General features: G+C 53.5%; 2 protein-coding genes across 3 annotated transcripts in view; one reads left to right on the top strand and one right to left on the bottom strand.

Moving 5' to 3' along the window:
• Positions 1 to 12,575, bottom strand: part of LOC136407727 (uncharacterized) — a 362,146-nt gene extending 349,571 nt beyond the window's left edge. For both annotated transcript variants that reach the window (XM_066388086.1, XM_066388087.1), the window contains exon 1: positions 12,311 to 12,575. In XM_066388086.1, coding sequence (XP_066244183.1) covers positions 12,311 to 12,550 — 240 coding nt within the window. In that variant the 5' untranslated portion in view covers positions 12,551 to 12,575. The remainder of the gene's footprint in view (positions 1 to 12,310) is intronic.
• A 597-nt stretch (positions 12,576 to 13,172) lies between these two features.
• Positions 13,173 to 24,948, top strand: STC2 (stanniocalcin 2). Its single transcript, XM_066388085.1, has 4 exons — positions 13,173 to 13,934; positions 16,058 to 16,200; positions 19,098 to 19,309; positions 24,260 to 24,948. Exons 1-4 carry the CDS (start codon positions 13,784 to 13,786, stop codon positions 24,642 to 24,644), a joined length of 891 nt encoding a protein of 296 aa, XP_066244182.1. The 5' UTR covers positions 13,173 to 13,783; the 3' UTR covers positions 24,645 to 24,948.
• Positions 24,949 to 25,458: the final 510 nt, after the last annotated feature.

Here is a 25,458-nt window from a genome sequence, read left to right as displayed (position 1 = left end):
GGGTCGCCGAAATGACCTGGGCGCTGCCCACGGGCCTGGCAGGGCCCCCTCCCGCCTGGCGCTGGGGACTTCCTGTTCCTGCCTCCGGCTCCTCGGACGACAGGGGCCCACAGGTACGGGGCGTACGCGCCTCTCGCCCTTCACTCTGCTCCCAAATTACATACCTCCCTTTTATGTCAAGTCCAATATAGCTTCCTTACCAGTTTCTTTTTTCTCCTCCTTACTCCACATCAAGAGTACCCAATTACTTTTATAAATACTTGCTTTAAAAATATCACACGGCTTCCTGCTGTTTCACATTCTGAAGGGCTGTGCAGGATTTTAGGCTCTTATAAATCTCTCAAACAGTTCGTATTTTATCAACACAGTGTGCTTTTCTGTAAACCCTAAGTAGAACTCCTCAGTGGAGACACTGGGTTGTTTTTTGTTTGTTTGTTTGTTTTGTTTTGTGTTTTCCAATTATTTTTTTCTCCCGTAAAAACGACAAAATAAAAGGAATCCTTGCTCTTTCAAAGTCATCTGCAGCGCCCTCCTTGCGCTCATCAACTCTGCCCCGCCCACCCACGAGGGTGGTGTTGCTGGTGAAAAGGAAAAGCAGGCCCTGACCAGTTGGCTCAGCGGTAGAGCGTCGGCCTGGCGTGCAGGTGGCCAGGGCACATAGGAGAGGCGCCCATTTGCTTCTCCACCCCCCCTCCTTCCTCTCTGTCTCTCTCTCTCTTCCCCTCCCGCAGCAAAGATGGCCTGGGCGCTGGGGATGGCTCCTTGGCCTCTGCCCCAGGCGCTAGAGTGGCTCTGGTTGCGGCAGAGCGAAGCCCCATTGCCCCTGGTGGGCGGAGCGTCGCCCCTGGTGGGCAGAGCGTCACTCCTGGTGGGCGTGCCGGGTGGATCCCGGTCGGGCGCATGCGGGAGTCTGTCTGACTGTCTCTCCCCGTTTCCAGCTTCAGAAAAATACAAAAAAAAAAAGGAAAAGCACCTGGGTTGTCAATTACACACCATCCCCGCAGAGCTAGAGCGGGGTTACGCAGGCCTTGGCTTCTGTTAACACGGACAAGCTCCCTAGCTCAAGGCAGAGACGTCTTGACTGAGTGTCCGCTGTCGTCACCAGGCCACGTGGTGGAAACACCATCCGGCCCCCAGAAGGAGTCTCTGATGGCGGAAGCCGGGTTCTGAGAATGCCACTGGCCTGCACAGGGCCGCCTCCTCCTCGGCTGTCTGCACGCACACGGCCCTTCTGCGCTTTTACACTTGGAGCTACTCACAGATAGATACCCACGGGATGGCTGTTTGGGGGGAAAATCCCAGAATAATATGTGATCACAAGCAAGACACAGTCCTAAGCAGGACAAAAAAATCAAGCCGTGTCCACTGACCAAACGACCATCTGGAAGCTCAGGAGCGTCCAGTCCTGGTCCCCTCTGCTCTGTCTGAACTTGCTTCTTCCATTCTGGACACCACGCCGGACAGCGAGAGACAGAGCACGGGGAAAGAAATGCGGTCTGGGTCTATTTTAGAGAGCCTTAGGCCTCGGGCACAAAAAATAAATAAATAAATCAACCAACTCTGTGAAGTTATGACCTTGGGTGACATACCCTTGCTTTTCCCCCCAATCCAAGGCAGTGTTTGCAACCAGCTTAGAGTCACCACTGTCCCCAAGTCGCCACCCGATCCCACCACAGGCATTAGCCCAGCGAATAACTTGGTGACCGCCTGCTAGGTGCCCCGTCCTCCTAGGAGCTCAGGAAGATCGAAAGAAGTAGGCAACAGGCGCCTGTCCTCAGGAACAGAAGTGGGGGGCAGGGGGCACACGCTTAAAGCTACATAGCCCCGCCAGGCCCGGGCTGAGAAAGGTCAGCGGGAGAGCCGGACAATCGGTGCACAGGGAGGAAGTTGGAAGACACGGCTCCTGAAGCCTGGACAGTCAGAGGATCCCAGAAAGTGACAGTAGTCCAGAAACAGAACCAGTAATACGTGCGCGCGCGCGCACACACACACACACACACACGCAGCTGATTTAAGAAACTGGCTCACGCGATTGTGGGGGCTGACAAATCTGAGAGTTTAGGACAAGCTGGTGGGCTGGAAACGCTGACAAGAGCTGCCACCACGGTCTTGAGACCACGTTCCTTCTCTAAGAGACTTCCGTTTTGTTTGCTCTTAAGGCCGAGTTGATTGGATGGGGTCTCGTCGTCGTCGAGGAGATGCCGGTGCCTGGGTTAGCCACCCAGAAGCAAACCTGCCTGGGTCACCCTCTGAGCCAAAGAAAGGGGCTCACCAACAGCTTGCAATACCCCCTGCCGTTCTCAGCCAGGCACTCTGCTTTCCAACGTCCTTGCAAAGACTTGTCCCAAACCAGGACGACGCCTGCACAGGAGCTGGAGGCCCTGGGGTCAGGGAGCAGTGGCTGCAGCTTCAGGCACCAGCAGCCTGGATAACGCTGGAGATGCCCTGACAGGTCGGAGGGGTCACTTGCCAGGAAGTTCCCCCGCCGGATTTTTGTTCAGATTCCGGGAATGCCAGATATGCTAGAGGTAGCTCAGTCGAGGTGGCTCACCTGCCACCTTGAGGCGCCTCCCTGTGTACCCTGTGCCAAGGACGCAGCAGACAGGAGGTTGCCATGGTATCTCTCAACCTGCTGAATCCAAACTGGCAATCAAGCCAAGTGCAAACATCCAACACAGAAAAGAGTCTGTACCCTAAAAATCATCATACTGTTTTCACTTCTGTGATTCATCTTTTAACTCTGAAAGTCTTTCATCTTCCAGAAGGGCTACCCATGGCGACGTAAGGACCGAATCTGTTGGCCACGCAGCCAGCGCCTTGAGGCTCCATAGACAAATACGGCTTGGATTCCAAGCCATCGGCGGGAAAGAGAAAGGGGTGTCGCCGTCAGAGGGCACCACCACCACTAGCTTGGCCTGTGTTCAGAAGTTTCTGGCCAGTGAGCCAGCTCAAGGAAGTCCTCCTAAGGAGACAGGGCCAGCGAAGAACTGGGTCAACGAAGCCCGAGGCTGGTCACAAGCCGGCCACACTCAAAAATACGCACGAGCAGATTTTTGTGCCCCGCGCACGGTTTATCTTCAACCATACTTACGGAAACATTATTCAAAGAACATTGTGAACGCACAGAAATAAACTTTTAAAAATATCATTTGGACGGCATGCACAGGCGAATGAAAGATTTTTTCTCTCTCTACTACAGCAATTCATTAAGGCGGTTTTTAAAAAGCAAATGTGGTCAACGGGCACACAGGAACCTGCAAATCAACCGGGACTCGGTCACCTCCCACACAGCTTCCCGCAGACAAAGCCCACCCCAGTCTCACAGGCGAGAGGAGGGGGCAGCTTGCCAATGCATGCCCTGCCCTCTGTGGACCTGACAGTGCCCAGTGCAACAGAATGTCACTCTTTTTGCTCAGACTTGAACGTGGGTCAGAGATTGGTCACAGTTACCCCCACTTTAATCACTGGGGGAAAAAAAAAAAGGCCATTCAGTGCCTGCCAGGTACCAAGTACCGAGTCGAGCATTTTTGACATACTATCTCATTGAATCCTACAACAACCCTACGAAGTACTTACTGTTATCCCTGGACTTCGCTTGAGCAGACTAAAGCTCAGAGAGGCGAATAACCCGGCCATGGTTACACAGCTAATCAGAGTCAAGACCGAGATTTGAACCCCATGGCATGTAGACCCAAAGCCCCTACCTTCTGCGCCCACCCAGAAGCTGTACCCTCCGACACACACACTCCATAGATTAGCTCTCCTTGCCCTCTTCATCTCTGCCATCAGCTAACTGACATCAAGGGGCAGCACCTTCCTCTTTTCCGTCTCTCCTAAACGCCTACCACCCGCCGTGCCCACAGTGAGGGTCATGGCCTTGCTGATGACACCCCCATGCTGCTCGCAGGGTCTCCCCTTCGGGGCAGGACTCTGCCTTCTGTGGGGGGTGGGGGGTGGGGAGCTGTTCTCCTCTTTTTTTCCCTCATCAATAACCAGCCTTCTTACTTTAGTTTATGTGCCTAATTTATCTTGTTACCCACTTGTTTTTGTTTGTAACCTTGTCAAAAAACAAGAAGGATCTGAAAATAATATTCTTTGGCTTTCTTTTAGATTATAATCTTATCTTTGTTCTTTTTTATTTCTTTCCTCTGAGGTCTTTTGGTTTTCTATTTTTCTCTCTTCCTAATTCTTCAGCCTTTCTGAAGTGAAAGTCTTGAGGGAACATATATACCCAGACACACACACACACACACACACACACACACACGTGCATGGATTCCTCTGGCTGTCAGGCTAAGTCTACTTTGATCAGCATCAAAATGAAAGTGTTTTGCAACATGACCTGTAATTCTTCTTATTCACTGGTGGGGACGGAGAAGGGGGTATGACTTCCAGAACAATCATAAAACACAAAGATCTGGGAATTTGAATACCCAGGTGCACATCTGTATTCTTCCCCCTTTATTCGGCGACCCTGGCGTCCTTGAGGACGTGCGTCCACATCACTGTCTTGTGAGACACACCGTGTGACCCTTTGCTTCTGAAATCAGTTTCACTATGTCCATGAGCGCCAACGCGGCTGTGGTCTCTTCTGATCGGTCTGACTACTGCAGAACACTCTCCTTTGTCAACGTTTTCTTTTCCCTTTTGTGCAGGAAGTGGAACATTCTGCATTCTCAACTGTAGGCAATGAGAGCGATAGCAGAATGACAAAGATGCTGCCCTGTGCCTTGGACAAGAATCTCAGAGCCTGAGGTTTTCATCTGAACAATGGGAACAGCCATTTGATTCCTTCCCGAGAATGGAGAGAGGTTTGAATGGACAATGTACAGGAAAGCACTTTTGACCCATGAGTAATTTCAGCACAAAGCAGGATGGGACCAAAGCCTTAGCAGAACTACGCAACGCCACAGGAGGTGGGAGGACACCTGTTGAACTGTCCACTGGACATGGCACCTGGAAGGCCCACTAGCCCTTTGCATTCACCACCTTCCCCCCAAACTGGGCTTCCCCTCTGTAAATCCTGGTGCTGCTAATGGAACTAGGCGGCATTTTATTATCCAATAACCACACAAACACACACACACTCTGTGAATGAATGAATATCAAAGTGGGTTAGAGCTACAGACTGAATGTGTCCCCCCCCCCAAAAAAAATTCATATTTGAAATCTTAATCCCCAATGTGATGGTATTTTGAGGTGGGTCTTTGGTAGATAATTATTATAGTTAGATAGATTATGAGGGTGGGGCCCTCAGGATGGGATTAGTGCTCTTATTATAGAAAAAGGCGATATAAGATTCCTCTCTCTCCTGACCAGGCGGTGGCACAGTGGATAGAGCATCGGACCGGGATGCGGAGGACCCAGGTTCGAGACCCCGAGGTCGCCAGCTTGAGCGTGGGCTCAACTGGTTTGAGCAAAAGCTCACCAGCTTGGACCCAAGGTCACTGGCTCAAGCAAGGGGTTACTCACTCTGCTGAAGGCCTGCAGTCAAGGCACATATGAGAAAGCAGTCAATGAACAACTAAGGTGTTGCAATGAAAAACTGATGATTGATGCTTCTCATCTCTCTTTGTTCCTGTCTGTCTGTCCCTATCTCTGACTCTCTGTCTCTGTAAAAAAAAGATTCCTCTCTCCCTCTCTCTGTGCACACTCCAAGGAAGGCCCTGTGAATATATAAGCAGAAAGCAGCCCTTTGCCAAGAACCCGCCCATGTTAGCTAGCACTGTGATCTCAAACTTCCAGCCTCTAGAACTGTGGGAAATAAATGTTTGTTGTCTAAGCCCCCCAGTCAATGACATTCTGTGACAACAGCCCCAACAGACTTAGACAGTTAAGTTCTAAAGTCTTCAAACAAAGCTGAAATCTTGAATGGTCAGAATTAATCTCATATGCGACACACTAAATAGAGTATCCGTGTCCTGTGTCCTGTGCGGTAATTTGTATCCCCTCTGAATTTTGAGAAGCAATGAGTAAGTACCACTTAAGGGAAGAATAAATAGTGGGGTTACGACAATGTCTTTCATTCGTACCACCCACATGAAAACAATCATCAGGCCTTAGTGGTGGGCATATCTGGGACGGTGGGGGAGGGAAGAAAGGGCTGGCAATGGATGGGAACGTCTACAGCGACGCCTCCTTACCTGAAGAAGAATTTACTGGATTTTGTCTTAATATTTTTGCTTCCCAGGACACTGGGAAAAAGGGGTCATCCTCATGTACCGTTGGGCTCCAGTGAAGCCTTTTTGTTTTTATACATAATTTATAGAATAATAAAGGAATAGTTGAAAACCGCCTTAGAAGCCATAATCATTTAAAAATGTAGCGAATTGTCATGCCACATTTCCAGGGCTTTGAAGGTATATAAACCCAAATGCGCCACATGCTCTGAATGCAGCTAACTGTTCATCAGCTTTCATGAATGAATCTGGGAGAGGTCCCAGCTCCTAAATACTGATTCCAGATTTCAGGCACATCTCTGGTAAGTTCTAGCTTAGCATCATTTCTGGTTCTTCTTCCACTTGCCTCATAAAACTAGTCACTTCTGAAACCTTTGAATGGATCGTGATTTTGTCAAAGAAAAGACGGTCCCCCTTCTTTTCTCCATCATGGCAAAGCGTTTTCCTTTCTGAACTTATAAACACCAGTAGCAGTGATCAGTCTAGTCATTTCGTTTTCATTCCTGTATCACCTGTTTCCCTCTGACCACCTGTGAGAACCCATCTGCCTTCACGCAAAGAGAAAAGGATACTGGCCCCCCCCGTTCCTTTAGCAAAACAGGACGGCCCGGGTTCTGGTTGCAAAATATTCAGTGATAAAAATCCTTCCTGTCGAATGACTAACTGGATAAAAAGATCATATTCTTTTTTCCTCTCCTCAGAAATATATTGTTTATTCGGCGACCCTGGCGTCCTTGAGGACGTGCGTCCACATCACTGTCTTGTGAGACACACCGTGTGACCCTTTGCTTCTGAAATCAGTTTCACTATGTCCATGAGCGCCAACGCGGCCGTTGTCTCTTCTGATCGGTCTGACTACTGCGGAACACTCTCCTTTGTCAACCTCTTCTTTTCCCTTTTGTGCAGGAAGTGGAACATTCTACATTCTCAACTGTAGGCAATGAGAGCGATAGCAGAATGGCAAAGATGCTGCCCTGTGTCTTTTTTTAATACCTTCTTGAAAGAGGCGGTGATACTCTTAGCAATGGAATAAGAAAACTGGAGGGAGGGGCCTGGCCAGTTGGCTCAGGGAATAGAGCATCAGCCTGACATGCGGACACGCCAGGTTCGATCCCCAGTCAGGAACATATGAGAAGCGATCATCTGCTTCTCTTTCCTTCCCTCTTCCCTTTCTCTCCCTCTTCCCTTCCCACAGCCAGTGACTTGACTGGTTCAAGGGTCAGCCCAGGGTGCTAAGGATAGCTCAGTTAGTCGGAGCACGTCAGCCTCAGGTGCTAAGGATAGTTCGGTTGATTCGAGCATTGGCCCCAGATGGGGGTTGCTGGGTGGACCCTGGGGTGGGGCACATGAGGGAGTCTGTCTCTCTATCTCCCCTCCTCTCACTAAAAAAAAAAAAGAACTGAAGGGGGATGCAGTAGTGATGATTCATTCCATGATCGCCTCTTCCTTCTAAGGTGATTACATCATTTCTCCCTTTCCTATTATTTGAATGTTTTTACTATAATTAGAAATAATTGATGAGTAATGAAACGATTACTTAGATGATAAAATGAAAACTGTTTCAAGATCTAAGACAAATGAGATCACTCAAATCCCATGAAATTTCTTAGATTTACACATGGTTCCAATGGTCCCACGTAGCAAATTCAAGGATGAATTCTATTGTTTTCATTAAAAAGTAAACATTCTCTTTGATCTTTGGAAGATTTCTTTAGAAAAGAAGTCATGAAATCTCAAACTTTAGAAATAGTCAGAACTTCTCAGAAAACAACAACAACAACTAAGCCTAGGTTCAACTATACATAGATGGTTAAGTGACATCAATAGATCGGTCATTTCATGAAGATTTTCAAAATCTGGCTCACTAGAAAACTGCCCTGTGAAAAGCTCTTCCTTGATCCACTTGAAATCCAACAGTTCTCAGAGCAAATCTGAAACCCAGTCAGAAAAAGCTGTATTGTACTCCAACACCACGGAGCCGACCCTTGGACTCCATCAGTACCCTCCCCCCAGGGACCAGGCAGCCCTGACCAGAGCATTTTCTTCCTGGAGTTCGGATCTGTACACAGTGTGAAAACAAGACATCCGACCCAAGGGAAACAGGGAAGGTTTCTGGAATACTGTTCAGGCCTCAGAGCAAGGCAGTAAAACAACTCAAACCACAATCTGGACACCGATGTCTACTGCTTTTATATTCTTTCCAGTAAATGGATTTATTGTGAGGGTGCCTATTCTCCTAGAGGTGTTTCTTTGTTTTGTTTTGTTTTGTTTTTATGTACTGATTTTAAAGAGAAAGGAAGGGGGAGAGAGGGGAAGAGAGAGGGAGGGAGAGAGGGAGGGAGAAAGGGAAAGAAGGAGGCGGTGAGGGAGGGAGTGAAGGGGAGAGAGAGAGGGAGAGGGAGAGAAAGAGGGAGAGGGAGAGGAAGGAGGAGAAGGAGGAGAAGGAGGAGAGGGAGAGGGAGAGGGAGGGGGAGAGGGAGAGGGAGAGGGAGAGGGGGAGGAGAGAGAAGGGGAGGGGGAGGGGGAGGGAGGGGAGGGGGAGGTAAAGAGGGAGGGGGAGAGGGAGAGAAACACTGATTTGTTGGCCCACTTATTTACGCATTCACTGGTTGATTTTTGCATGTACCTTGGCCATGGATTGAACCCACAACCTTGGCATATGAGGATGATGCTCTAACCAACTGAGCTAACTGGCCAGGGCTTTCTTCCATTTTGTTTTGTTTTAATTTATTTATTCTTTTTCACCTTTTGTTTTTTCAGTCAATCCAGGGATATGATTTGCCTGTTAAACTATGACACAGAGGAAATGTCCAATTCACAGAAGTGGTATGCTTTGGGAATCGGTCGTTTGGGGAAACTCAAGAGAATGTTTTCCTCCAATGAGCAACATTACAAACGACGTTGAGGTTCCCAGATCGGCCCACCAGAAGCCTTCCCAACTCATAATGTGGTTAAGGCCCTGGACTTTTACGGTAAAAGTGAGTAGAAAGCACTTTCATTGTAGCGCGAACAAACAGGCTCAAACACTGAAGACAGAGTGTCCTCCATCCTGAATTCTGTTCATGAAATCGCCACTTTAATGAAAGAAGGGGACTTTTTAGAGAGAGACCACTGCGTTCAAGAATTCTGGCACCGACAGCAGCAGAGTGTGACATTGTCTTTTCCAGTTTCACTCCTGATCCCTTTTTTCATTCCCTCCATCAAGGTGTGAAGCAAAGGAGCCGTGATCAGGGTCGATCTGGGGTTCTCATAGGAAGGTGACAAAGAATGGGAAGGAAAAGCAAAAAGCTTGAAAGGGATTTCCCTGCTGGGTGATTCCACGGCACTGCTGCGAGAAGATCGCCTAAATCGGCATTAACTGAAGCGCTAAGGAAATTGAGGAGAAGGCAGGAAACCCAACAGTAGTGCCCCAGGCCCCCAGTCAGTGAGGTGGAGAGGAGAGGCCACTGTTTGGTCAAACAGTTCCCTCTCTGTCCATAAGGTGGTGCCATCAGCCCAGACAGTCACCCCAAAAGGGCAAGGCTCAAGTAGGAGGAGCTCTCCACATGGAAGCCACGTTTTCCACCCAGGATCCAGAACTCACAGAAAGCCCAGACTAAACAGCATGTATCAATCTACATGTCATCACCTCATCACCCAACGACTGTTTCCATCCTCCAAGCCCGCACCCGCTCACACCTGAGCAAGAGCACCTTCCGTGCTGCTGGGCATCGCAGCCCAGATCAAGAGTCCAACTGATGGCTTCCATTTCTCTCATCCATCGCCCTCCCGATGTCAGCATGGGGCCCCTCACATTTCCTAATTACAAAAGCGGCTCTAGTCTAAGAGCACACCGTGGAGTCTCATCCTTGAATGCCGTCACGGTGAGAGAGAACCAGGTCTTCTATGGTGAGCACAGATTTTTCACAGAGGCCTTGACAACAGGGCCCCGGACAACTCCATGCCCGTATCCCTGCTGGCCCTCCCTCCTCTGATGCTCTCTCTCTCTTTTCCTTACCCCTTTTTTTTTTTTCAGTGTCCTCTTGCCTTTGAAGGCCCAGCCCAACTTCCCTCTTCCCCAAGAACTACTCTTGAAATGTGCAACTAAATTTCACTGGAGAACCGGAGTTAAAGCATAAAGTGTGGGCCCTGGGCATCAGCCACAGAAGCCCTGGGATGTCAAGAGGCAGGCCTGCCTCGGCCTTTGTAAGGCTGGCTGGGTCTTAATCAGAGGAGGAGGGCTGATCCAGGCAGACTCCTGGCTGAACCTCAGGGCAGCACCAGCTGGTCTGGACTTGCTCCTCCCAAGTCGCAATTCCCATCTAGGGCGGACACCAAAGCCACAAGCTCGGTGTGTGGCACAGTATCTGTTCTCAATTCGTGTTAGCTGTATAATAATAACAATGTTACTATTATTACTGTCCCCTCTCCACCCCCACTCTCATCAGCCACGATCTGCCAAACCAGGCCTGAGTTATGGAGCTAAAAGAATGAGGAAAGGAGATGCCGGCACAACACCCCCCCCCCCCCCCCCGGTCTGTGGCCTAGACTGGCAATCCCAGCACACTGCCTACTGATTCTGTAGAATCCTTCTCAGCCCTGATGGGACTGACTGGGATGGGTATTCTACTGTAGATGGCAAGCCCTGGTCAACTGGCCTGGATAGAAAGCCTTTAAGAACTAGTGCCTAATTATTCCATATGTAGGTGGGATATAAAAGCAAGACTAAGAGACATTGATAAGAGTGTGGTGGTTAAGGGGGGTGGGGGGGAGAGGGAGAGGGAAAGGGGGGAGGGGGAGGAGCACAAAGAAAACTAGATAGAAGGTGACAGAGGACAATCTGACTTTGGGTGATGGGTATGCAACATAATTGAATGACAAGATAACCTGAACATGTTTTCTTTGAATATATGTACCCTGATTTATTGATGTCACCCCATTAAAAAATAAAATAAAATAATTTTTAAAAAATTAAAAAAAAAAACTAGTGCCTAGACTTAAAACACCTTAAAATCTAGTTACCATTTGTCTTCTACTTCTAAAGGAGCAGTTGGCTCAGGTGGGAGATGCAAAGGTCTCCTGGGAGGCTGGAGCAAAACAGCCCCAAGATGAATTTTGAAATGATGCTCTCTCAGAGCAGCCTCGGGGCCTCATGGTGGCCAAAGGCAGAGGTCATGGGGCAGCAGGAGCCCGACCTTCCACCTGCCTGGCTGCTGTTCCAGATGTCCTCAGCATCTCCCCTCAGGAAGACTCGAGTGTCTGCATCCATGAAGACTTGGCTCCCCCGGGCTGGACCACTCCTATTCCTACTGCTCAAAGAACCAGGTGACCAGATGCCTTTTGAAATGCCAACATGGCTCATGTTCTCACTTATGAAACAGGCTTCGTGGCATGAAACCCTACCCAAGATATTCAGGGGCTTACGGAGTTGGTGATGGGCCAAAGTGAGGCTGTTTGTTTGATAGGTTTTGTCTTTTAAGGATCTCCAGGAGTTGCATTTTCATGAACTAATAAAAGAAGGCAAGTTGACTCTGCAAACAAAAGCATGTTGGGAAATGCGAACTACCTGTTTTAAGGTATTTGTACCCCACCTGCTTCCACAAAAGATCTGAGGCTACATGAAGTAATGGCTAGTGGAGTCATGGGCATGAGTGGTCAGTCTCTGGCCACCACTGCAGACTCAGACCTTCAAAGGGACCGTTTATTGGGGCTCTGAAAGTTGGGCAGGGATGATGGACAGCGGCTCCCGGCTCTGCAACCCTGGGGAGAGCCCACTCAGTAGGCGCCTTCCCCACCCCTCCCAGTTCAGGTCGCTGGATGCACCGGGCAGCTGCAGCCAGCCAAGCCACACTGCCCCGCCCCCGCCCAACCCCTGCTTTCCCTACGCCCCCAAGAGCAGCCCGGATCCTGGGAGGGAAGCTCTGGAAGAAGAAGGGCAGCCAGAGGATGACCTGGCCCGCGCGTCCCTGCACCCCCTCCCCCAACTGTGTTACATGGAGGCCCCAACGAGGCAGGCAGTGCGTCCTGCCGCGGAGACCCGGGCCGAGTCACCGCGGGCGGTGGGTGATGAAACCTCCCCGGCGCATTACCGCAGAGGGCGTGGGCTGGGAGCTGGGTGGGGTAGAGGGGTGGGAGCTGGTACCAGGGCTCACCTGTTCTCCTGCAGGAGGGTGGAGACAGCGCCCTCCCCCAGTCCTGCGAGCCCCCAGAGCTGCGCCATCGGACTGACGGACTGACGGTGCCCGGAGCAGTTCCTGTCCCCAGCCTCGGCGCCAGGGATACGTGAGCGTGCACACGTACACACACAGCAGGGGCAAGAGAGGCTTTGAGCAGCGCCCAACTTTCTCCTGCTGTCCGAGGGCTTGTGGGGGGTAGTCTCCCGCCCCGGGCATGCTTGGGGAGGGAGTTCCAACAAGAAAGGAGATGGGGAGAATTTCTTCGGGTTTTGGGGTTGTTGTTTTTTTAACCATTTCCATCAGATGACTGGAGAGTAAAGGGAACCCAGAGCGCATTTGGGGAAAATGGAAGAGTGTGTTTGGAGACGCTCAAGTTGCCTTTCAAGCTCCAGGCTCCCGGGCAAGCGATGCTCCGCGGCGGGCTGACTCTGGGCTGTCTGGGCCCCCCTGCCACCCGCTTGGAAATGATGCAGGTCCAGTCTGTCACCTGGATCCCTGCAGCCCAGCCCGAAATCAGTCTGAATTGGGGGAGGGGCGAGAAACTGCCACCCTAGGTGTTGCACGGTCCACCTCAGCGGGGCAAAAAGGAAGGGGAAAGATGAGGCAGTTGCTCTGGCCAAGTCCTATATCTAGTGCTTCTGCTCTTAAATAGTTTGAGAGGTTTTTTAATGCAAAGTATCACAACGCCCGGAATTCCCATAGTGTTCAGTTTGCCCTCAGCATCACTGTATCCAGAAAACTCCTCCACTCGGTTAAGGTCTCAGAGCTGGGACTCTCACTGAATTACAAACGGCAGAAAGAGAAAACTTTCCCAGTCTGATGCGCGTCTGATGTGACCCAGGGGCCTCGGGGACGCTGTTCCAGCACAGACCTTCCCCTCTCGCCTTTCTTTAGCTGCAACCGGAGCTGCAATTCGCTTTTGTTTTTGAGCCGGTTCGGCCATTGCCCCGGAGGCCCCGCACACGCACACGCATCTCCTGCCGTGCTCACACACACTCACACGCGCACGCAGACGCGTGGCCGCCGCCAGGTCGGCAACTTTGTGGGGCGCTCCCAGCGGCGCCCGGCTTCCTCCTGTAGTAGTTGAGCGCAGGCCCCGCCCCCCGGCCGTGTTGTCAAACGGGCTGGGGTCTCGGATTGGTCCAGCCGCCGGGACAACACCTGCTCGACTCCTTCATTCAAGTGACACCAGAGCTTCCAGGGATATTTGAGGCACCATCCCTGCCATTGCCGGGCACTTGCGGTGCTGCTAACGGCCTGGTCACATGCTTTTCGGAGAGCTACGGGAGGGCGCTGGGTAACCTCTATCCAGCCTCGGCCGCGAGGAGGAGGAAAAAGGCGAACGAGGAGGAAGAGTGGGAGGAGGAGGGGAAGCGGCGAAGGAGGAGGAAGGGGGGAGGGGAGCACAAAGGTTCCAGGTCTCCTGGCGGGAGGTTTCCACCACGAACCATGTGTGCCGAGCGGCTGCGCCAGTTCGTGACCCTGGCTTTGATGTTGGCCACTTTCGACCCGGCGTGGGGGACCGATGCTACCAACCCCCCGGAGGGTCCCCAAGAGAGAGGCTCCCAGCAGAAAGGCCGCCTGTCCCTGCAGAACACAGGTAAGTGCGTTCTCCCCCGTGGCGAGGAACTGCTGGGAGACGACACCGGGCACCCACGCAGCGCTGCCGCGGCGCTTCCCCCGGAACTGGGCGCCCACCTAGGACCATGCAAACTCTTGGGGTGGCGCGGGACGCGCAAAGCAGAAAGCGTGAGGCGAGGCGAGGTCCGCTCCGGGCTCGGGCTCAGGCGCGCCCGGAATCCGCACGTGCTGGCAGGGTGATGAAATAGCTGGGGCAGGACTTGTTGCTGTCCTCCCCGGGGTCGAGGGCTAAATGAGGCGGCGCCTGCCGCGGCCGGTGCCGACCCCGGACTCCCCCATCCGGTGCAAAGCTTCCTGGTCACCCCGCGCCGAGGCACGGCGAGTCCCCGGAGCCCGACTGCACCCTGCATTCGGAGAACTTCTCTTCCCATCTTCCCATCGGCTGGCCACAGCCCCTCCTCAAAAGATGCCAGACATCCGAGAACTTTGTAGGCGAGACGTTGCAGGAACTGGCCCGTGGAGTGTGGGGGGGTGGGCATGGCTTTCGGAATGGTAGTGTGGGGGGGGGGTGCAAAGCTTACCTCTACCGGTGATGCTGCTGCGGTCCCCCGCTGCATGGCAGGTCAGCATGCTACGAAATGGTGACACGGCCCCAACCACGAGCCGCCTCTGTTCAACCGGCTCTCTGCTCACTCGCAAACTGCGGGGCAGAGCCAGGCATGCAGGGCGCCAGGACGGCCCTTTTCGCAGCTCCGGGGAGAGAAAGAATCCGCCCGCAGCTCCTTGGCTCTGGTCTAGGCGGTTCCCCTTCATTTCGGGGACCTGCGAACCCAGCAGCGGGATGCGGTTGTGCTCCTCTCACGAGCGGAAACGCAGGAGTGCCCATTAGGGACTCCCTGAGTGAATGGATCGCGACCCGGCGCGCTCCTGTCCGGCGCGCCGGGGGGCCACGCGTGGGATCACCCTGGAGCCCACCACCTCCTTACGTGAGCGAAGCGCCCGGGCCCACGCCCGCTCCCTGGAGGACCCTCGTCCACCCTTCCCCCTCTCCAGCTCCTCCCCTGAAAACCGAACGTAATTCTCGATAGTTGGTGACCCTCAACAAATACACGCCCCCTCATTCTCTCTGTAGCTTGAAGCTGAATGGGGATTATCTACTCCTACCCCGCCCTTCTTCCAAAATATACTTTTCTGATGTAATTTGATAGTTGGTTTAAATCAAGGAATTGGGGGGGGGGGGGAGGGGAAGGAGGGAGGCTTTGCACCCGGCAGCTTGCCGGTTAACTGCCTCAGTCAGTCCTTTTAGACAGGCGAATTAGGGCCACATTCTGTGAAGGAGGGTGGCAAACTCCAGGCTTCGGGACTTCTAGGGGATTAAGGAACATCTCACACCGGATCTCTACTGACAAGGAGCCTCTGACCAGCGAAGGTGGCATTGCTGCAAGCTAGCCCCCCCATCTGACTGGAGCCCCGAGCCTGCTGGGAAATCAGGCTCCCTGGCCCCGGGTTTTTAATGAGGATGGTTTGGTTTGGAGGTGCTGCTGCCTTAATAGGAGGAATTTTGTTTTGATTTTTAGGTGTTGAATCATAAAGCTGAACTGAAACTGCTTTTTGGATGCTCTCGTGTGGGGGTCAGGAAGGAAATGGCTGTGATTTAATAACAGCCTCTTCAAGTTCCAAGCAGAGAAGGGGCACTTCATTGAAGGCCAACAGGAGGGAGGGGCGAGCTAATCACTTAAAATCTTATTTATTTATTTATTTATTTATTTATTTATTTATTTATTTTGTCTGTGGGTTTAGAAAGCTGAATTATCTTCTGTTCTCAAGCTACAGATTCCCACAAACACTTGAATAAAATGGGAAGGATGAGGGGGGGGGGGGATGAGGTACTCAGACCTAACTCCTGGTTGTGATCTCTGTAACATAAGTTTGACTTTTTTTTTTTTTATAAATACAGCTAAGCAGATTCAATGATATTTTTTCTTCCCCTGGCTTTTTGATCCTGAAATAGTCATTCTAACTTTTATTTTCTTTCCCCCTTAAGTTTTTCTCTCGATCAGCACTTTGATTTCAACTAACCTCTCTGCCTTCCCCGGCATGGCTGAGAATTTTGGACATGTCTGTATGTAATTCTCGTTTCAGCGGAAATCCAGCACTGTCTGGTCAGCGCCGGCGACGTGGGGTGCGGCGTGTTTGAATGTTTCGAGAACAACTCTTGTGAAATTCGGGGCTTACATGGGATTTGCATGACTTTTCTGCACAACGCTGGAAAATTCGATGCCCAGGTAAAAACCACATAGAGTCCAAAGACGGCTGGGGAGTAGCGTAGCGCGATGGAGGTGTTCATTAGAAAACTTAACGGACTTCCTTATGGATCATTGTGGTGCGTTTGAGTGCTTGCAAGGGACAGTCAGGGTGTACTCCCACCCCAGCCCCCGGGGGTCCTGTTCTCTGGACCTGTCATAGAGGCAGAATCCTTCTCCACTCCGAAGCTGGGTCTACACAAGCAAAGTAGGACTGGAAGCCAAGTTGAACAATTACCAGAGGATTCTTGGCCAAGAAGACAAAAGTCCAGGTGATAGACATCTTCTTAAGGGGGACACCCTGTGTCTGGTCCCCCAGAGCCGGATCTGCAAGGCTCATCACGTTAGGAACACTAGGTTGGGGAACACATTCCAAAAGTGATTTCCCCCTACCAGGCAAGAATAAATGAGACAAAATTCAGAGAGAAGTGCATCTTCTCCTAGTGGGTGTGTGTGAGCAGGTACTGTGGATAAATCAGGACCCCCAGAAGAGCGGACCTTTTTTCCCCCCTAAGTACAGGTACCTCCTATTTCAGCCTGAAAAGTGAAAACCCTGGCTAAGTCTAGCAATTCTATACTTCTCTTTTGCTCCGTATAGTCAATATTGTCAGGGCCTGACCCACGTTGGTAGTGCCAGGGTCCCAAGGGCAAGGCCCAGTTGCTGCATGGGGCAGGTAAAGAACCCAACCAGCAGCCGTATAGGTCCAGTGCTGGCCGTCCAAGAACATTTCCGATGGCATGTCGCTCACCTTCCACGTGTCCTCCCCAGCCTTTGTACGCACCGCAAAGCCCCGTTATCCTCTCATAAACTTCCTCTCCCGTTTCACCAGAGTCATGACAACGTTTGGAGGAGCGCCAACAGTTTAGGTGTGATTTATGAATGTCACCAGAGACTGACATCCCATAGAGAGCCGGACAAAGCATTGCCCGGGAACCAGGAAGGGACGCGGCGGGGCTGGCAGCCTACCCTGCCGAGGACGTGGGGGGTGACAGGAGGGGAAGCAGAACCCAGCGAAGGAAAGAGGTCGCACATGCGCAGTCCTGGAGGCTCCCTAAAAAAAGCATGCCTGGCCCTGGCCGGTTGGCTCAGCGGTAGAGCGTCAGCCTAGCGTGCGGAGGACCCGGGTTCGATTCCCGGCCAGGGCACACAGGAGAAGCGCCCATTTGCTTCTCCACCCCTCCGCCGCGCTTTCCTCTCTGTCTCTCTCTTCTCCTCCCGCAGCCAAGGCTCCATTGGAGCAAAGATGGCCCGGGCGCTGGGGATGGCTCTGTGGCCTCTGTCTCAGGCTCTAGAGTGGCTCTGGTCACAACATGGCGACGCCCAGGATGGGCAGAGCATCGCCCCCTGGTGGGCGTGCCGGGTGGATCCCGGTCGGGCGCATGCGGGAGTCTGTCTGACTGTCTCTCCCTGTTTCCAGCTTCAGAAAAAAATAAAATTAAATTTTAAAAAAAAAAAAAAAAAAAAAAAAAGCATCCCTTCTGGATGGACTGGAATTAGGAAACGTAACAGGAAATCCAGAGGCAAGATGTGTATTTGGGGGCAATCCCACAAGATGTCAGGGAGGAATACGAAGAACAGATCGCCGCAGTCCTCACACAAATCGATCTCCCCCTTTATTCTCAACCGGCAGGAGTATGTTCTCAAGTGAGAAGCACCCCTTTCAAGTCAGTTCCTGGCCCATAACTACTTCATAGGACAGGCACACCCTCCCCTCCATCCTCTACGGCTCCCACTGGAGAGTCAGAGGGGAGAGGCCAGGGGGAGGTGGTTCTTAGTGACCAGACACTATCTGTATAGACAATTCAGTTGCTTCTAAAGGAGAGGGCCGAAATAAGCGTGCTGGCTGGCTTCCCACTCCCAACCTAAACCCGTTTACTTTCTCAACTCCGCTCCTTCCAGACCTGTCTAAAAAACAGGGGTGACCTCTCCAAGGACAGCTCGTTTCTATAGTAATGGGGGTGCGGCATCCCTGGGTAGATATATCCCACAATGCCTCTCTGCCCCAAGGTTGATAAGGGAGCGAACGGCCCAGCTGCGCCTCCACAGCCCCAACAGCTGTCTCCTTTCTAGGATAAGAACAATCTAAAGAGGTTGCCAGGAAGGAGACGTGTGGGCCAGATGTATGCCTGGCTGCCTTTGCCACTCAGAGCCAGGGCGTGGGGGAGGGGCTGGCGGTCGGGCCAGATGCCGCCAGGCAGTGTGCCAGGCGGGCCTTTTAGTGGCAGTAATCCTAACAGTTTAAAGGAGTCAAATGGTTTTCAAAAAGGGAAAAGAATGCTCCTCCTTAAAGGATAGGGGGGAGACGGGAGTGTGGGCTGGGAGGCATGGAGGCAGAGAGGACAGGCACGGTCAGCAGCCCCTCTGGACATGGCTCGTGGACCCCGAGGGAGAGGGCAAGGTGTGAGACTTGGACAAGCAGGCGCCTTCTACTTGGGCAAAACGCTGGGAACCACCAAGAAGTGCTGGGTTTACATCTGGCCAAAGTCCCCTTGTGTTCCAGAAAAGTTGTCACCAGATAGCCAGCCGCGGTCTGTCTGCCTTGGGGACAGATGCCACGCAAGCCTCATCATCACAAGGGACACTAGTAGAGCAGCGAGGGGGGGGAGAATGGAGGAGGGGAGGCAGATCTGTTAGTCTCCCCAAGTGACATCCTCTCTGGCCAAATGCCAGAGGTATCCTGTCACCCTGGACGTGCCTCCTGAGGCTACATCAGCCTGTCACCCGCAGGGACGTCAGTCAGTCAGTCCGTGGCGAGGGCCTAGGGGTTCAGTCATCAGAGCGCTCCTGGGTGAGCCCCGAAGGGGTCAGTGCCTTAAGCGTGTCACAAGCGCTCATCTCTTCTGCCCCTCTCTGTCCCTCCTTTGTCCTCTGTCCTCAGGGCAAGTCATTCATCAAGGACGCCTTGAGGTGTAAGGCCCACGCTCTTCGGCACAGATTCGGCTGCATCAGCCGGAAGTGCCCGGCCATTAAGGAAATGGTGTTTCAGCTGCAGCGGGAATGCTACCTCAAGCACGACCTGTGCTCTGCCGCCCAGGAGAACACCCGGGTGATGGCGGAGATGATCCACTTCAGGGACCTGCTGCTGCACGAGTGAGTGTCTTCTTCTCGGGGGCGGGGGCCTTATGTATGAGTGGGGGGCGGCGCGGACTCTCCCATCAGAGGCGGGAGGTGGCAGTTCTCCTCCCAAAGTGGACCTGGCTCGGCTCCCCTGGGAGCGCCTTTCCTGCTGACCTTCAGGGAAAGCGAAAGACATTTCCACCGCCAGTTTCAAAATCGTCAGCAATAGAAACAGGAAACTCGTGTACTTAGCACAGAATAGTAGGATTCGGAAATGCCCCTTGTCTGCCGCTTTGGCCGAGACCCCAGCAGCTCTCTTCAGCGTTCCCGGGAGCTCTGGAGGCAGACCAGTGAGAAGCGGGTGACATCTGTCCAGCATCCACCGAGGGCCTGAGTGCTGTCCGTGAATTTTTCACTCCATCCGCACAACAAACAGCCTTGCTCTGATACCATTCTCATCCCCATTGTACAGATGAGAAAACTGAGATTCGCTAAGGCGAAGGCCACACAGACAGTGAGAGGCAAAGCCAGGATTGGAGCCAGGCAGTCTGACTCCGGAACCTCCCCTCTTCAAGGCCAAACGCTGCGAGCGCTAGGTGTCTCCTTTCCTGCCTCTGTAAGCTCCCCTCGCCCTTAGAAAGTTCAGTTCGCCTTCAGCACCACACGAATGCCCTCCCAGAGAGAACACAAAACAAATGCCCAAAACTCTAATCAGCCAGACGTCTTTATGCCCAAGCGAAGACATAGGGACTCGCTTATTCAAAGACTCGCAATGCAATAACAAACCCGGGCTCTCTTGCCCCTTAAAAAGCACGCCATCCACGGGATCCAGAATCTTGCGGAGCGGTGACAGCTGTGCGTGCACAGCTGCTCCCGACGGGCAGCAGGGTCGGTGGCCCCTGAAGGTTACGACGGCTCCTTCCTGGGAGAATGAGGACAGGAACACGTCACTAGCTAAGCAGCCCAGGACAAGTCATTGCCAGCTTGACGGCACCGTTGCTCTTTCCACGGTGACTCATTGGGCCAAATCAGTACAACTGTATGAATTCTTGCTCCTTAGTCCGTGGCATGCCTTCCCCCCCAGCCATGTCACTCAACAGGCTGCTCCCCACCCCACCCACACCGCTTAGATCATGGGGGACAACCACCTCCTGTCACTTTCGACTTGGTCATGAGGGCCTAGGTATCTTGCCACACCCCGGTGAGTGTTAGCATTGCAAGCTTCACCGTGCCTCGCTCCACGGCCGCTCTCGACAAGAGCACACCAACGATGCCTTTCCCCGCAGTTACACTAACACTTGATGAATATTTTTTGTATCAGGTGCCTTTCCTACCCATGCTGCAAGGTAGAGATTACTATCCCCATCGCCCAAGAGGTTCAAGACCTCCCTCGGAGATCTGATTCCTACTTCCCAGCCTGGGAATGGGCAAGGTACCTGCATGAAGCCAGCTGTCAGGAACAGACCCCAAACCTCCTTGCTCCTGGCCTGCTCTCCCCCCCCCCCACTAGACCTGCTAGAGGCTCACCGGTCCCCATAGGCAGCCAGTGTTTCTCCCGTTACACAAGGCGAGCGCCGTGGAAGTTCCTTCCTTCCAGGCACCCCTGGGAGACACAAACGCCGTATAGCTGAAGGTCACTTGTCCTAAACCCACATTCTATGCGAGACAGTGGCCTCCAGAATGGGCAGTGGGGACCTGCTTTATAAGTCTATACTACATTCCCAGAGCCAAGAAGTACCTTTTTGCAGAAAAGTTTTCTTTCAGAAAACTGCAGGTTTTAAAGTACCCCCCTAACCCCTCCCCCAAAGCACTGTGGCTTTCTGGTGTCTCCTCCTTGGAAACATGGCCTGAGGGACCACGTGACACCCTTACTTCCGAAGGGCTCCTCGCATCCTTTAGAACGAACCTGTGAACCCAGCCCCTCCCCCAGCCCGCTCTGGAAAGGCAGGTGCCTCTCTGAGGAGCTCTCTGCACTGAACCCAAGTCCCCCTGCCTCCTGCCAAGCCAGCACCTCCAGGCAGGTCCCACGTAACTCCAGCTCCCCACTAACCCCTCCCCTTCTGAGGCCACGACTATGCCGCACGTGCGTTCATTGGAATGAGTTTCTTGGGGTTTGTTTTTTTTTAATTATCTTAACTGATTTTGGCACAAAGGATCTTGTCAGTGCCCCCAAATCAAGAAGACCGTGTAAGAATGGGTGGCATTGCTCACTCACAGACAGGGTAAGAGTGCTGAATTTGCTTTTGACTTTAGAGCAGGGGTCTCCAAACTTTTTACACAGGGGGCCAGTTCACTGTCCTTCAGACCACTGGAGGGCTGCCAAATACAGTGGTCCTCTCACTGACCACCAGTGAAAGAGGTGCCCCTTCCAGAAGTGCAGTGGGGGCTGGATAAATGGCCCCAGGGGGCCGCATTGCGGCCCGCGGGCCGTAGTTTGGGGACCCCTGCTTTAGAGAGAAGGAAATCACAGTCACCCCAGTGTCCACATCGTCTCTATTCCTCATCCCCATTCCCACCCACCACCCCCCCCCAAACGCTGTCAAGTTCAGTTAAAGTGGTCCCCTCACCCCTTCCCACCCCACTTTCTCCGTATCAACCGCCTTGGCTACTGCTCCACACCCTGTCACTGGGTGCTGGCAGCCTCCAGGCACGGCCCGGCCAAGAATTTTTTTTTCTTTTTAAATCCTTGCTAACACCCAGTCGAGAGAGCTGGGCTCTGTCATTAGACACTGGCTGAGCCTGCAGCCCGAGGTGGCACCACGCCAGTTCGGAGCACAGCTTAGATTAACTCGCGCCCCTCCCCACGGCTCACAGCTCAGGGTGCCAGGGGCCAAAGAGCACGTGGGCCCGTCCAGCCTGCTCGCTTCCACCTTGGGTTCTGAGAGCCATCTGGCAGGCCGGCCGGCCGCCCTGGTGAAGGAGGCCGAGAGGCGGCGAGCCCCTCCCCTCCCTCTGGGGAGAGAAACTTGAAGAGGTGTATTGGGTTAGTGTCCCCAAAAGACTGACAGGTCCTCGGCCCCTGCAGTTTGCTCACAGAGCCCCAGAGAAGTGGCAGGTGCTTCTTAGCAGAGACCCTCGGTGGGCCGGAGCCCCCTGAGGGCGTCAGGAGCCCGTTTCCTAAAGGTGGAGGGAGACCAGCACTGATGGACCATCTTCCCCGAGCTGCCCCAGGGCCTCTACTCTCAGCTCCTGACGAAGAGTGTCATCACTGACCTTGTCCCTGTGTGTGAGGGGCCTGCCTTAGAGAGTTTGAGCGCCCCGCCCACCAGCCGTGCACAAACTCCCTGACTCCAAAGGCACCGAGGAGGCCTTAAAGGGCAGCCTGGTCCACCAGCCCGAACACTCCTCCCCACTCTCTGCCCAGACCGGGACCTTCCAGGCCCAGGAGCTTCCGAAAGCCACCTTCCCCCTGCCTCGAATCCCCTTTTACATCGATGAAATGAGGACAGTCCATTTAATTGAGGACTAATTCATAAAAAAAAACAGCAATAAACTACTTCCCCGGTCTTAACACAATCTGCCTTCCTGCCCAGCAACCGCTGCCAACTTGCAAAGAAAAGAGTAAGCCCGGGGGGGGGGGGGGGCATAATGTGGCCACGCAGGTGGCCCAGGCTCCCCGCAAGGGGGGGGGTGTCAAGGTCCTTATTAGTGACCTCGTGGTCCAGAGTGATTTCTCTGCCCGAGATGAGGGCCCCGAGCTGCAAGGCTCCTGGCCAGATAGATCCAGAAACTTCGCTAGCCGAGGTCTGCTAAAGAATGCTGGTGAGCCACATGAAACACTCCGTACCCCACCTGGGGTTAACAGGCCAGTGAGATGGAGGGAAAAGGGCTTAATGAGTGGGCCACAGGAGAGCCCATTGCTGGGGACACCTGTTCCTAGTGGGGGGGGGGCATAAATATGGAAAGTGGGCACACTGCTCCCACCTTTCTGCACCCGGCTCCAAACCCCAGGAGGAAGCTTTGCATGCTGTTGTCATCCCTCCTGCCTGTGCCCTCAAGGAAGACCCCCCGGCTGCTGGGTTGATGGCCGGAGCAACCGGCTCTCCCCTCCCAGACCAGGCGTGTTCATCTGTCAGACAGCTAGCTTTCATTCATTCCCAGCACCTAGTCCCCGCAGAGCCGGTCCTCACAGATGGTTCCGGTTCCGGAGGGGGGGCCCAGGTGCAAAGATGCTTAAAGGGCCGGGCCTGCTCCTCAGTCCCGACCACCAACGCAGAAAAGCGCTCCATGCGACATGGCCTCCCAGGGAGGCGGTCTCCCCCCACACGCCCTCCACCTGGTCCAGACTCCTCCAGGTGCACAGGGAAGTCATCTGGTCTCTTAGAGAATCATCCCTCTTCATCATGAGCCTAAAGCAGGGGCCATTGTCTGGAAGGGACACCCAGCACAAAGCCAACGGGCCCTGCGGACACCATGTGTGAGGGGACAGTCTGGGGTTCCCTGAGTCCTAACCCTGCAGTGGCTCCTCTTTTCCTACCAAAAAATATCCCTCAGCTTGGTACTTAAGGCCCTTTATCATTTGCCTAATGGCCCCCAAGACCCACGTCCATGCCCGCTAGAACCTTCCTACTTAGCACACCCCAAAGCGTGCCCAAAGCTCGCTGGCCCTCCTGTCACTGTGCGCAGAGCCGCCCTGCCGGGCCTTCCCACCCCACCTTCCCCGGACGCTCTTCCTTTGTCATATGCACCTGTCATTGTGACCGGCCCTTTCTCTTGCGTTGGGTTCTGTCCCAAGCAGCCAACTCTCTCCAATACCCGGCAGGGGGCCTGATACGGGGTAGTCACCCAGTAAATAGCGTTTGAAACTAGCACTCCAAAGAATATGGGTCAAGTCCGGAGGTAATTCCCGGAAGCTCTTCCACCAAACCAAAGCCAAGCCGGGTCTTGGGCTGACCATCTCCATCTTCCTTGCCACGGTCGCTGCCCTCTGAGGCCCCGCTGGGGACTCATTCCATTCCCGGTCTCTCTGCTCTCCGTCTCTAGACCGTACGTGGACCTGGTGAACCTGCTGCTGACCTGCGGGCAGGAGGTGAAGGAGGCCATCACCCGCAGCGTGCAGGCTCAGTGCGAGCAGAACTGGGGCAGCCTGTGTTCCATCTTGAGCTTCTGCACCTCGGCCATCCAGAGACCCCCCACGGCGCCCCCTGAGCGCCCGCCGCAGGTGGACAGAGCCAAGCTCTCCAGGGCCCACCACCCCTCGGAACCCAGCAGCAGAGAGGCCTTCCGAGGTGCCAAGGGCGAGCGAGGCAGCAAGAGCCCCCCCAACGCCCATGCCCGGGGCAGAGCGGCGGACCCCGGGGCCCAGGGAACTTCTGGAAGCAGCGAGTGGGAGGAAGAACAGTCCGAGTACTCTGACATCCGGAGGTGAAACGCGAGGCCGGGCCGGGAAATCGTTCCTCCAGGCCGTCCATTTCTTCTCTATGGACATTCCAAAACATTTGCCATTAAAGAGGGGGGATGTCACACGCAGGATTTGGTGGGGATTGCAGACTGGATGAAGGTGTTATGTTAGCGGAATGAACAGGTGAGGCGGAGACTCCCTGGGCGACAGCGAGGTCTTGTCCGGGCCCGGCGGGGTCCACCCTTGTGCCTCCTGAAGTGAACACGCCGTGTGGGCTCTCTGTGTAGCTGTCTCCTTTCCGTCCGTGGAGCCACTGGGCGTGGCCTGCAGCTTCCTCTGCTGGGAAGGGGAGTGGGGGGGTGGGGGCGGGGGCGGTGGGCTGGGGCAGGGGGCAGCGGGCCCACCCGGGCTGGGCTGGACCACACACTTGGTGCTGCCAAGTCTGGTGCTGTCTTGGTGGAGGGCGGCAGGCTCCAGTGCAGGGATGGACGTGAAAGTCACTCTAGGAATGAGGAGAAGGGTGGAGAGGGGGCAGGGACTGTGTGGGTATTTGGTGCCAAATGAAAATTCAGTTTCTTGCATGGGACCTGGGGGTTTGGAGATGCTTGCGGGGGGGGGGGGGGGGTCGGGGGGGGGGGCTGGGGGAGGTTCTAAGTGTCACTTCTGAGCCATTGTTCTGTCTGGGGCACCCTGTCCGAGGGAGTGGCCCTGAGTGTTTGTATTCTAACCACTGCTTCAAGTCTCGGTTTCACATTTTTTTATTTATCCAGTTACATCTACATATCTGTCATCTAAATAAATGGCTTTCAAACAAAGCAACTGGGTCATTAAAACCAGCTCC

The sequence above is a fragment of the Saccopteryx leptura genome, chromosome 6 (genome assembly GCF_036850995.1).
Source record: "Saccopteryx leptura isolate mSacLep1 chromosome 6, mSacLep1_pri_phased_curated, whole genome shotgun sequence".
Lineage (NCBI taxonomy): Eukaryota > Metazoa > Chordata > Mammalia > Chiroptera > Emballonuridae > Saccopteryx > Saccopteryx leptura.
Note: the sequence above shows the minus strand (reverse complement) of the source record. Positions and strands in the feature narration are given on the sequence as shown.

Coding starts and splice junctions, on each gene's coding strand:
- STC2 (XM_066388085.1), top strand. CDS start 13,784: ATGTGTGCCGAGCGGCTGCGCCAGTTCGTGACCCTGGCTTTGATGTTG. Junction 13,935..16,057: donor CCTGTCCCTGCAGAACACAG/GTAAGTGCGTTC, acceptor TTCTCGTTTCAG/CGGAAATCCAGCACTGTCTG. Junction 19,310..24,259: donor AGGGACCTGCTGCTGCACGA/GTGAGTGTCTTC, acceptor CTCCGTCTCTAG/ACCGTACGTGGACCTGGTGA.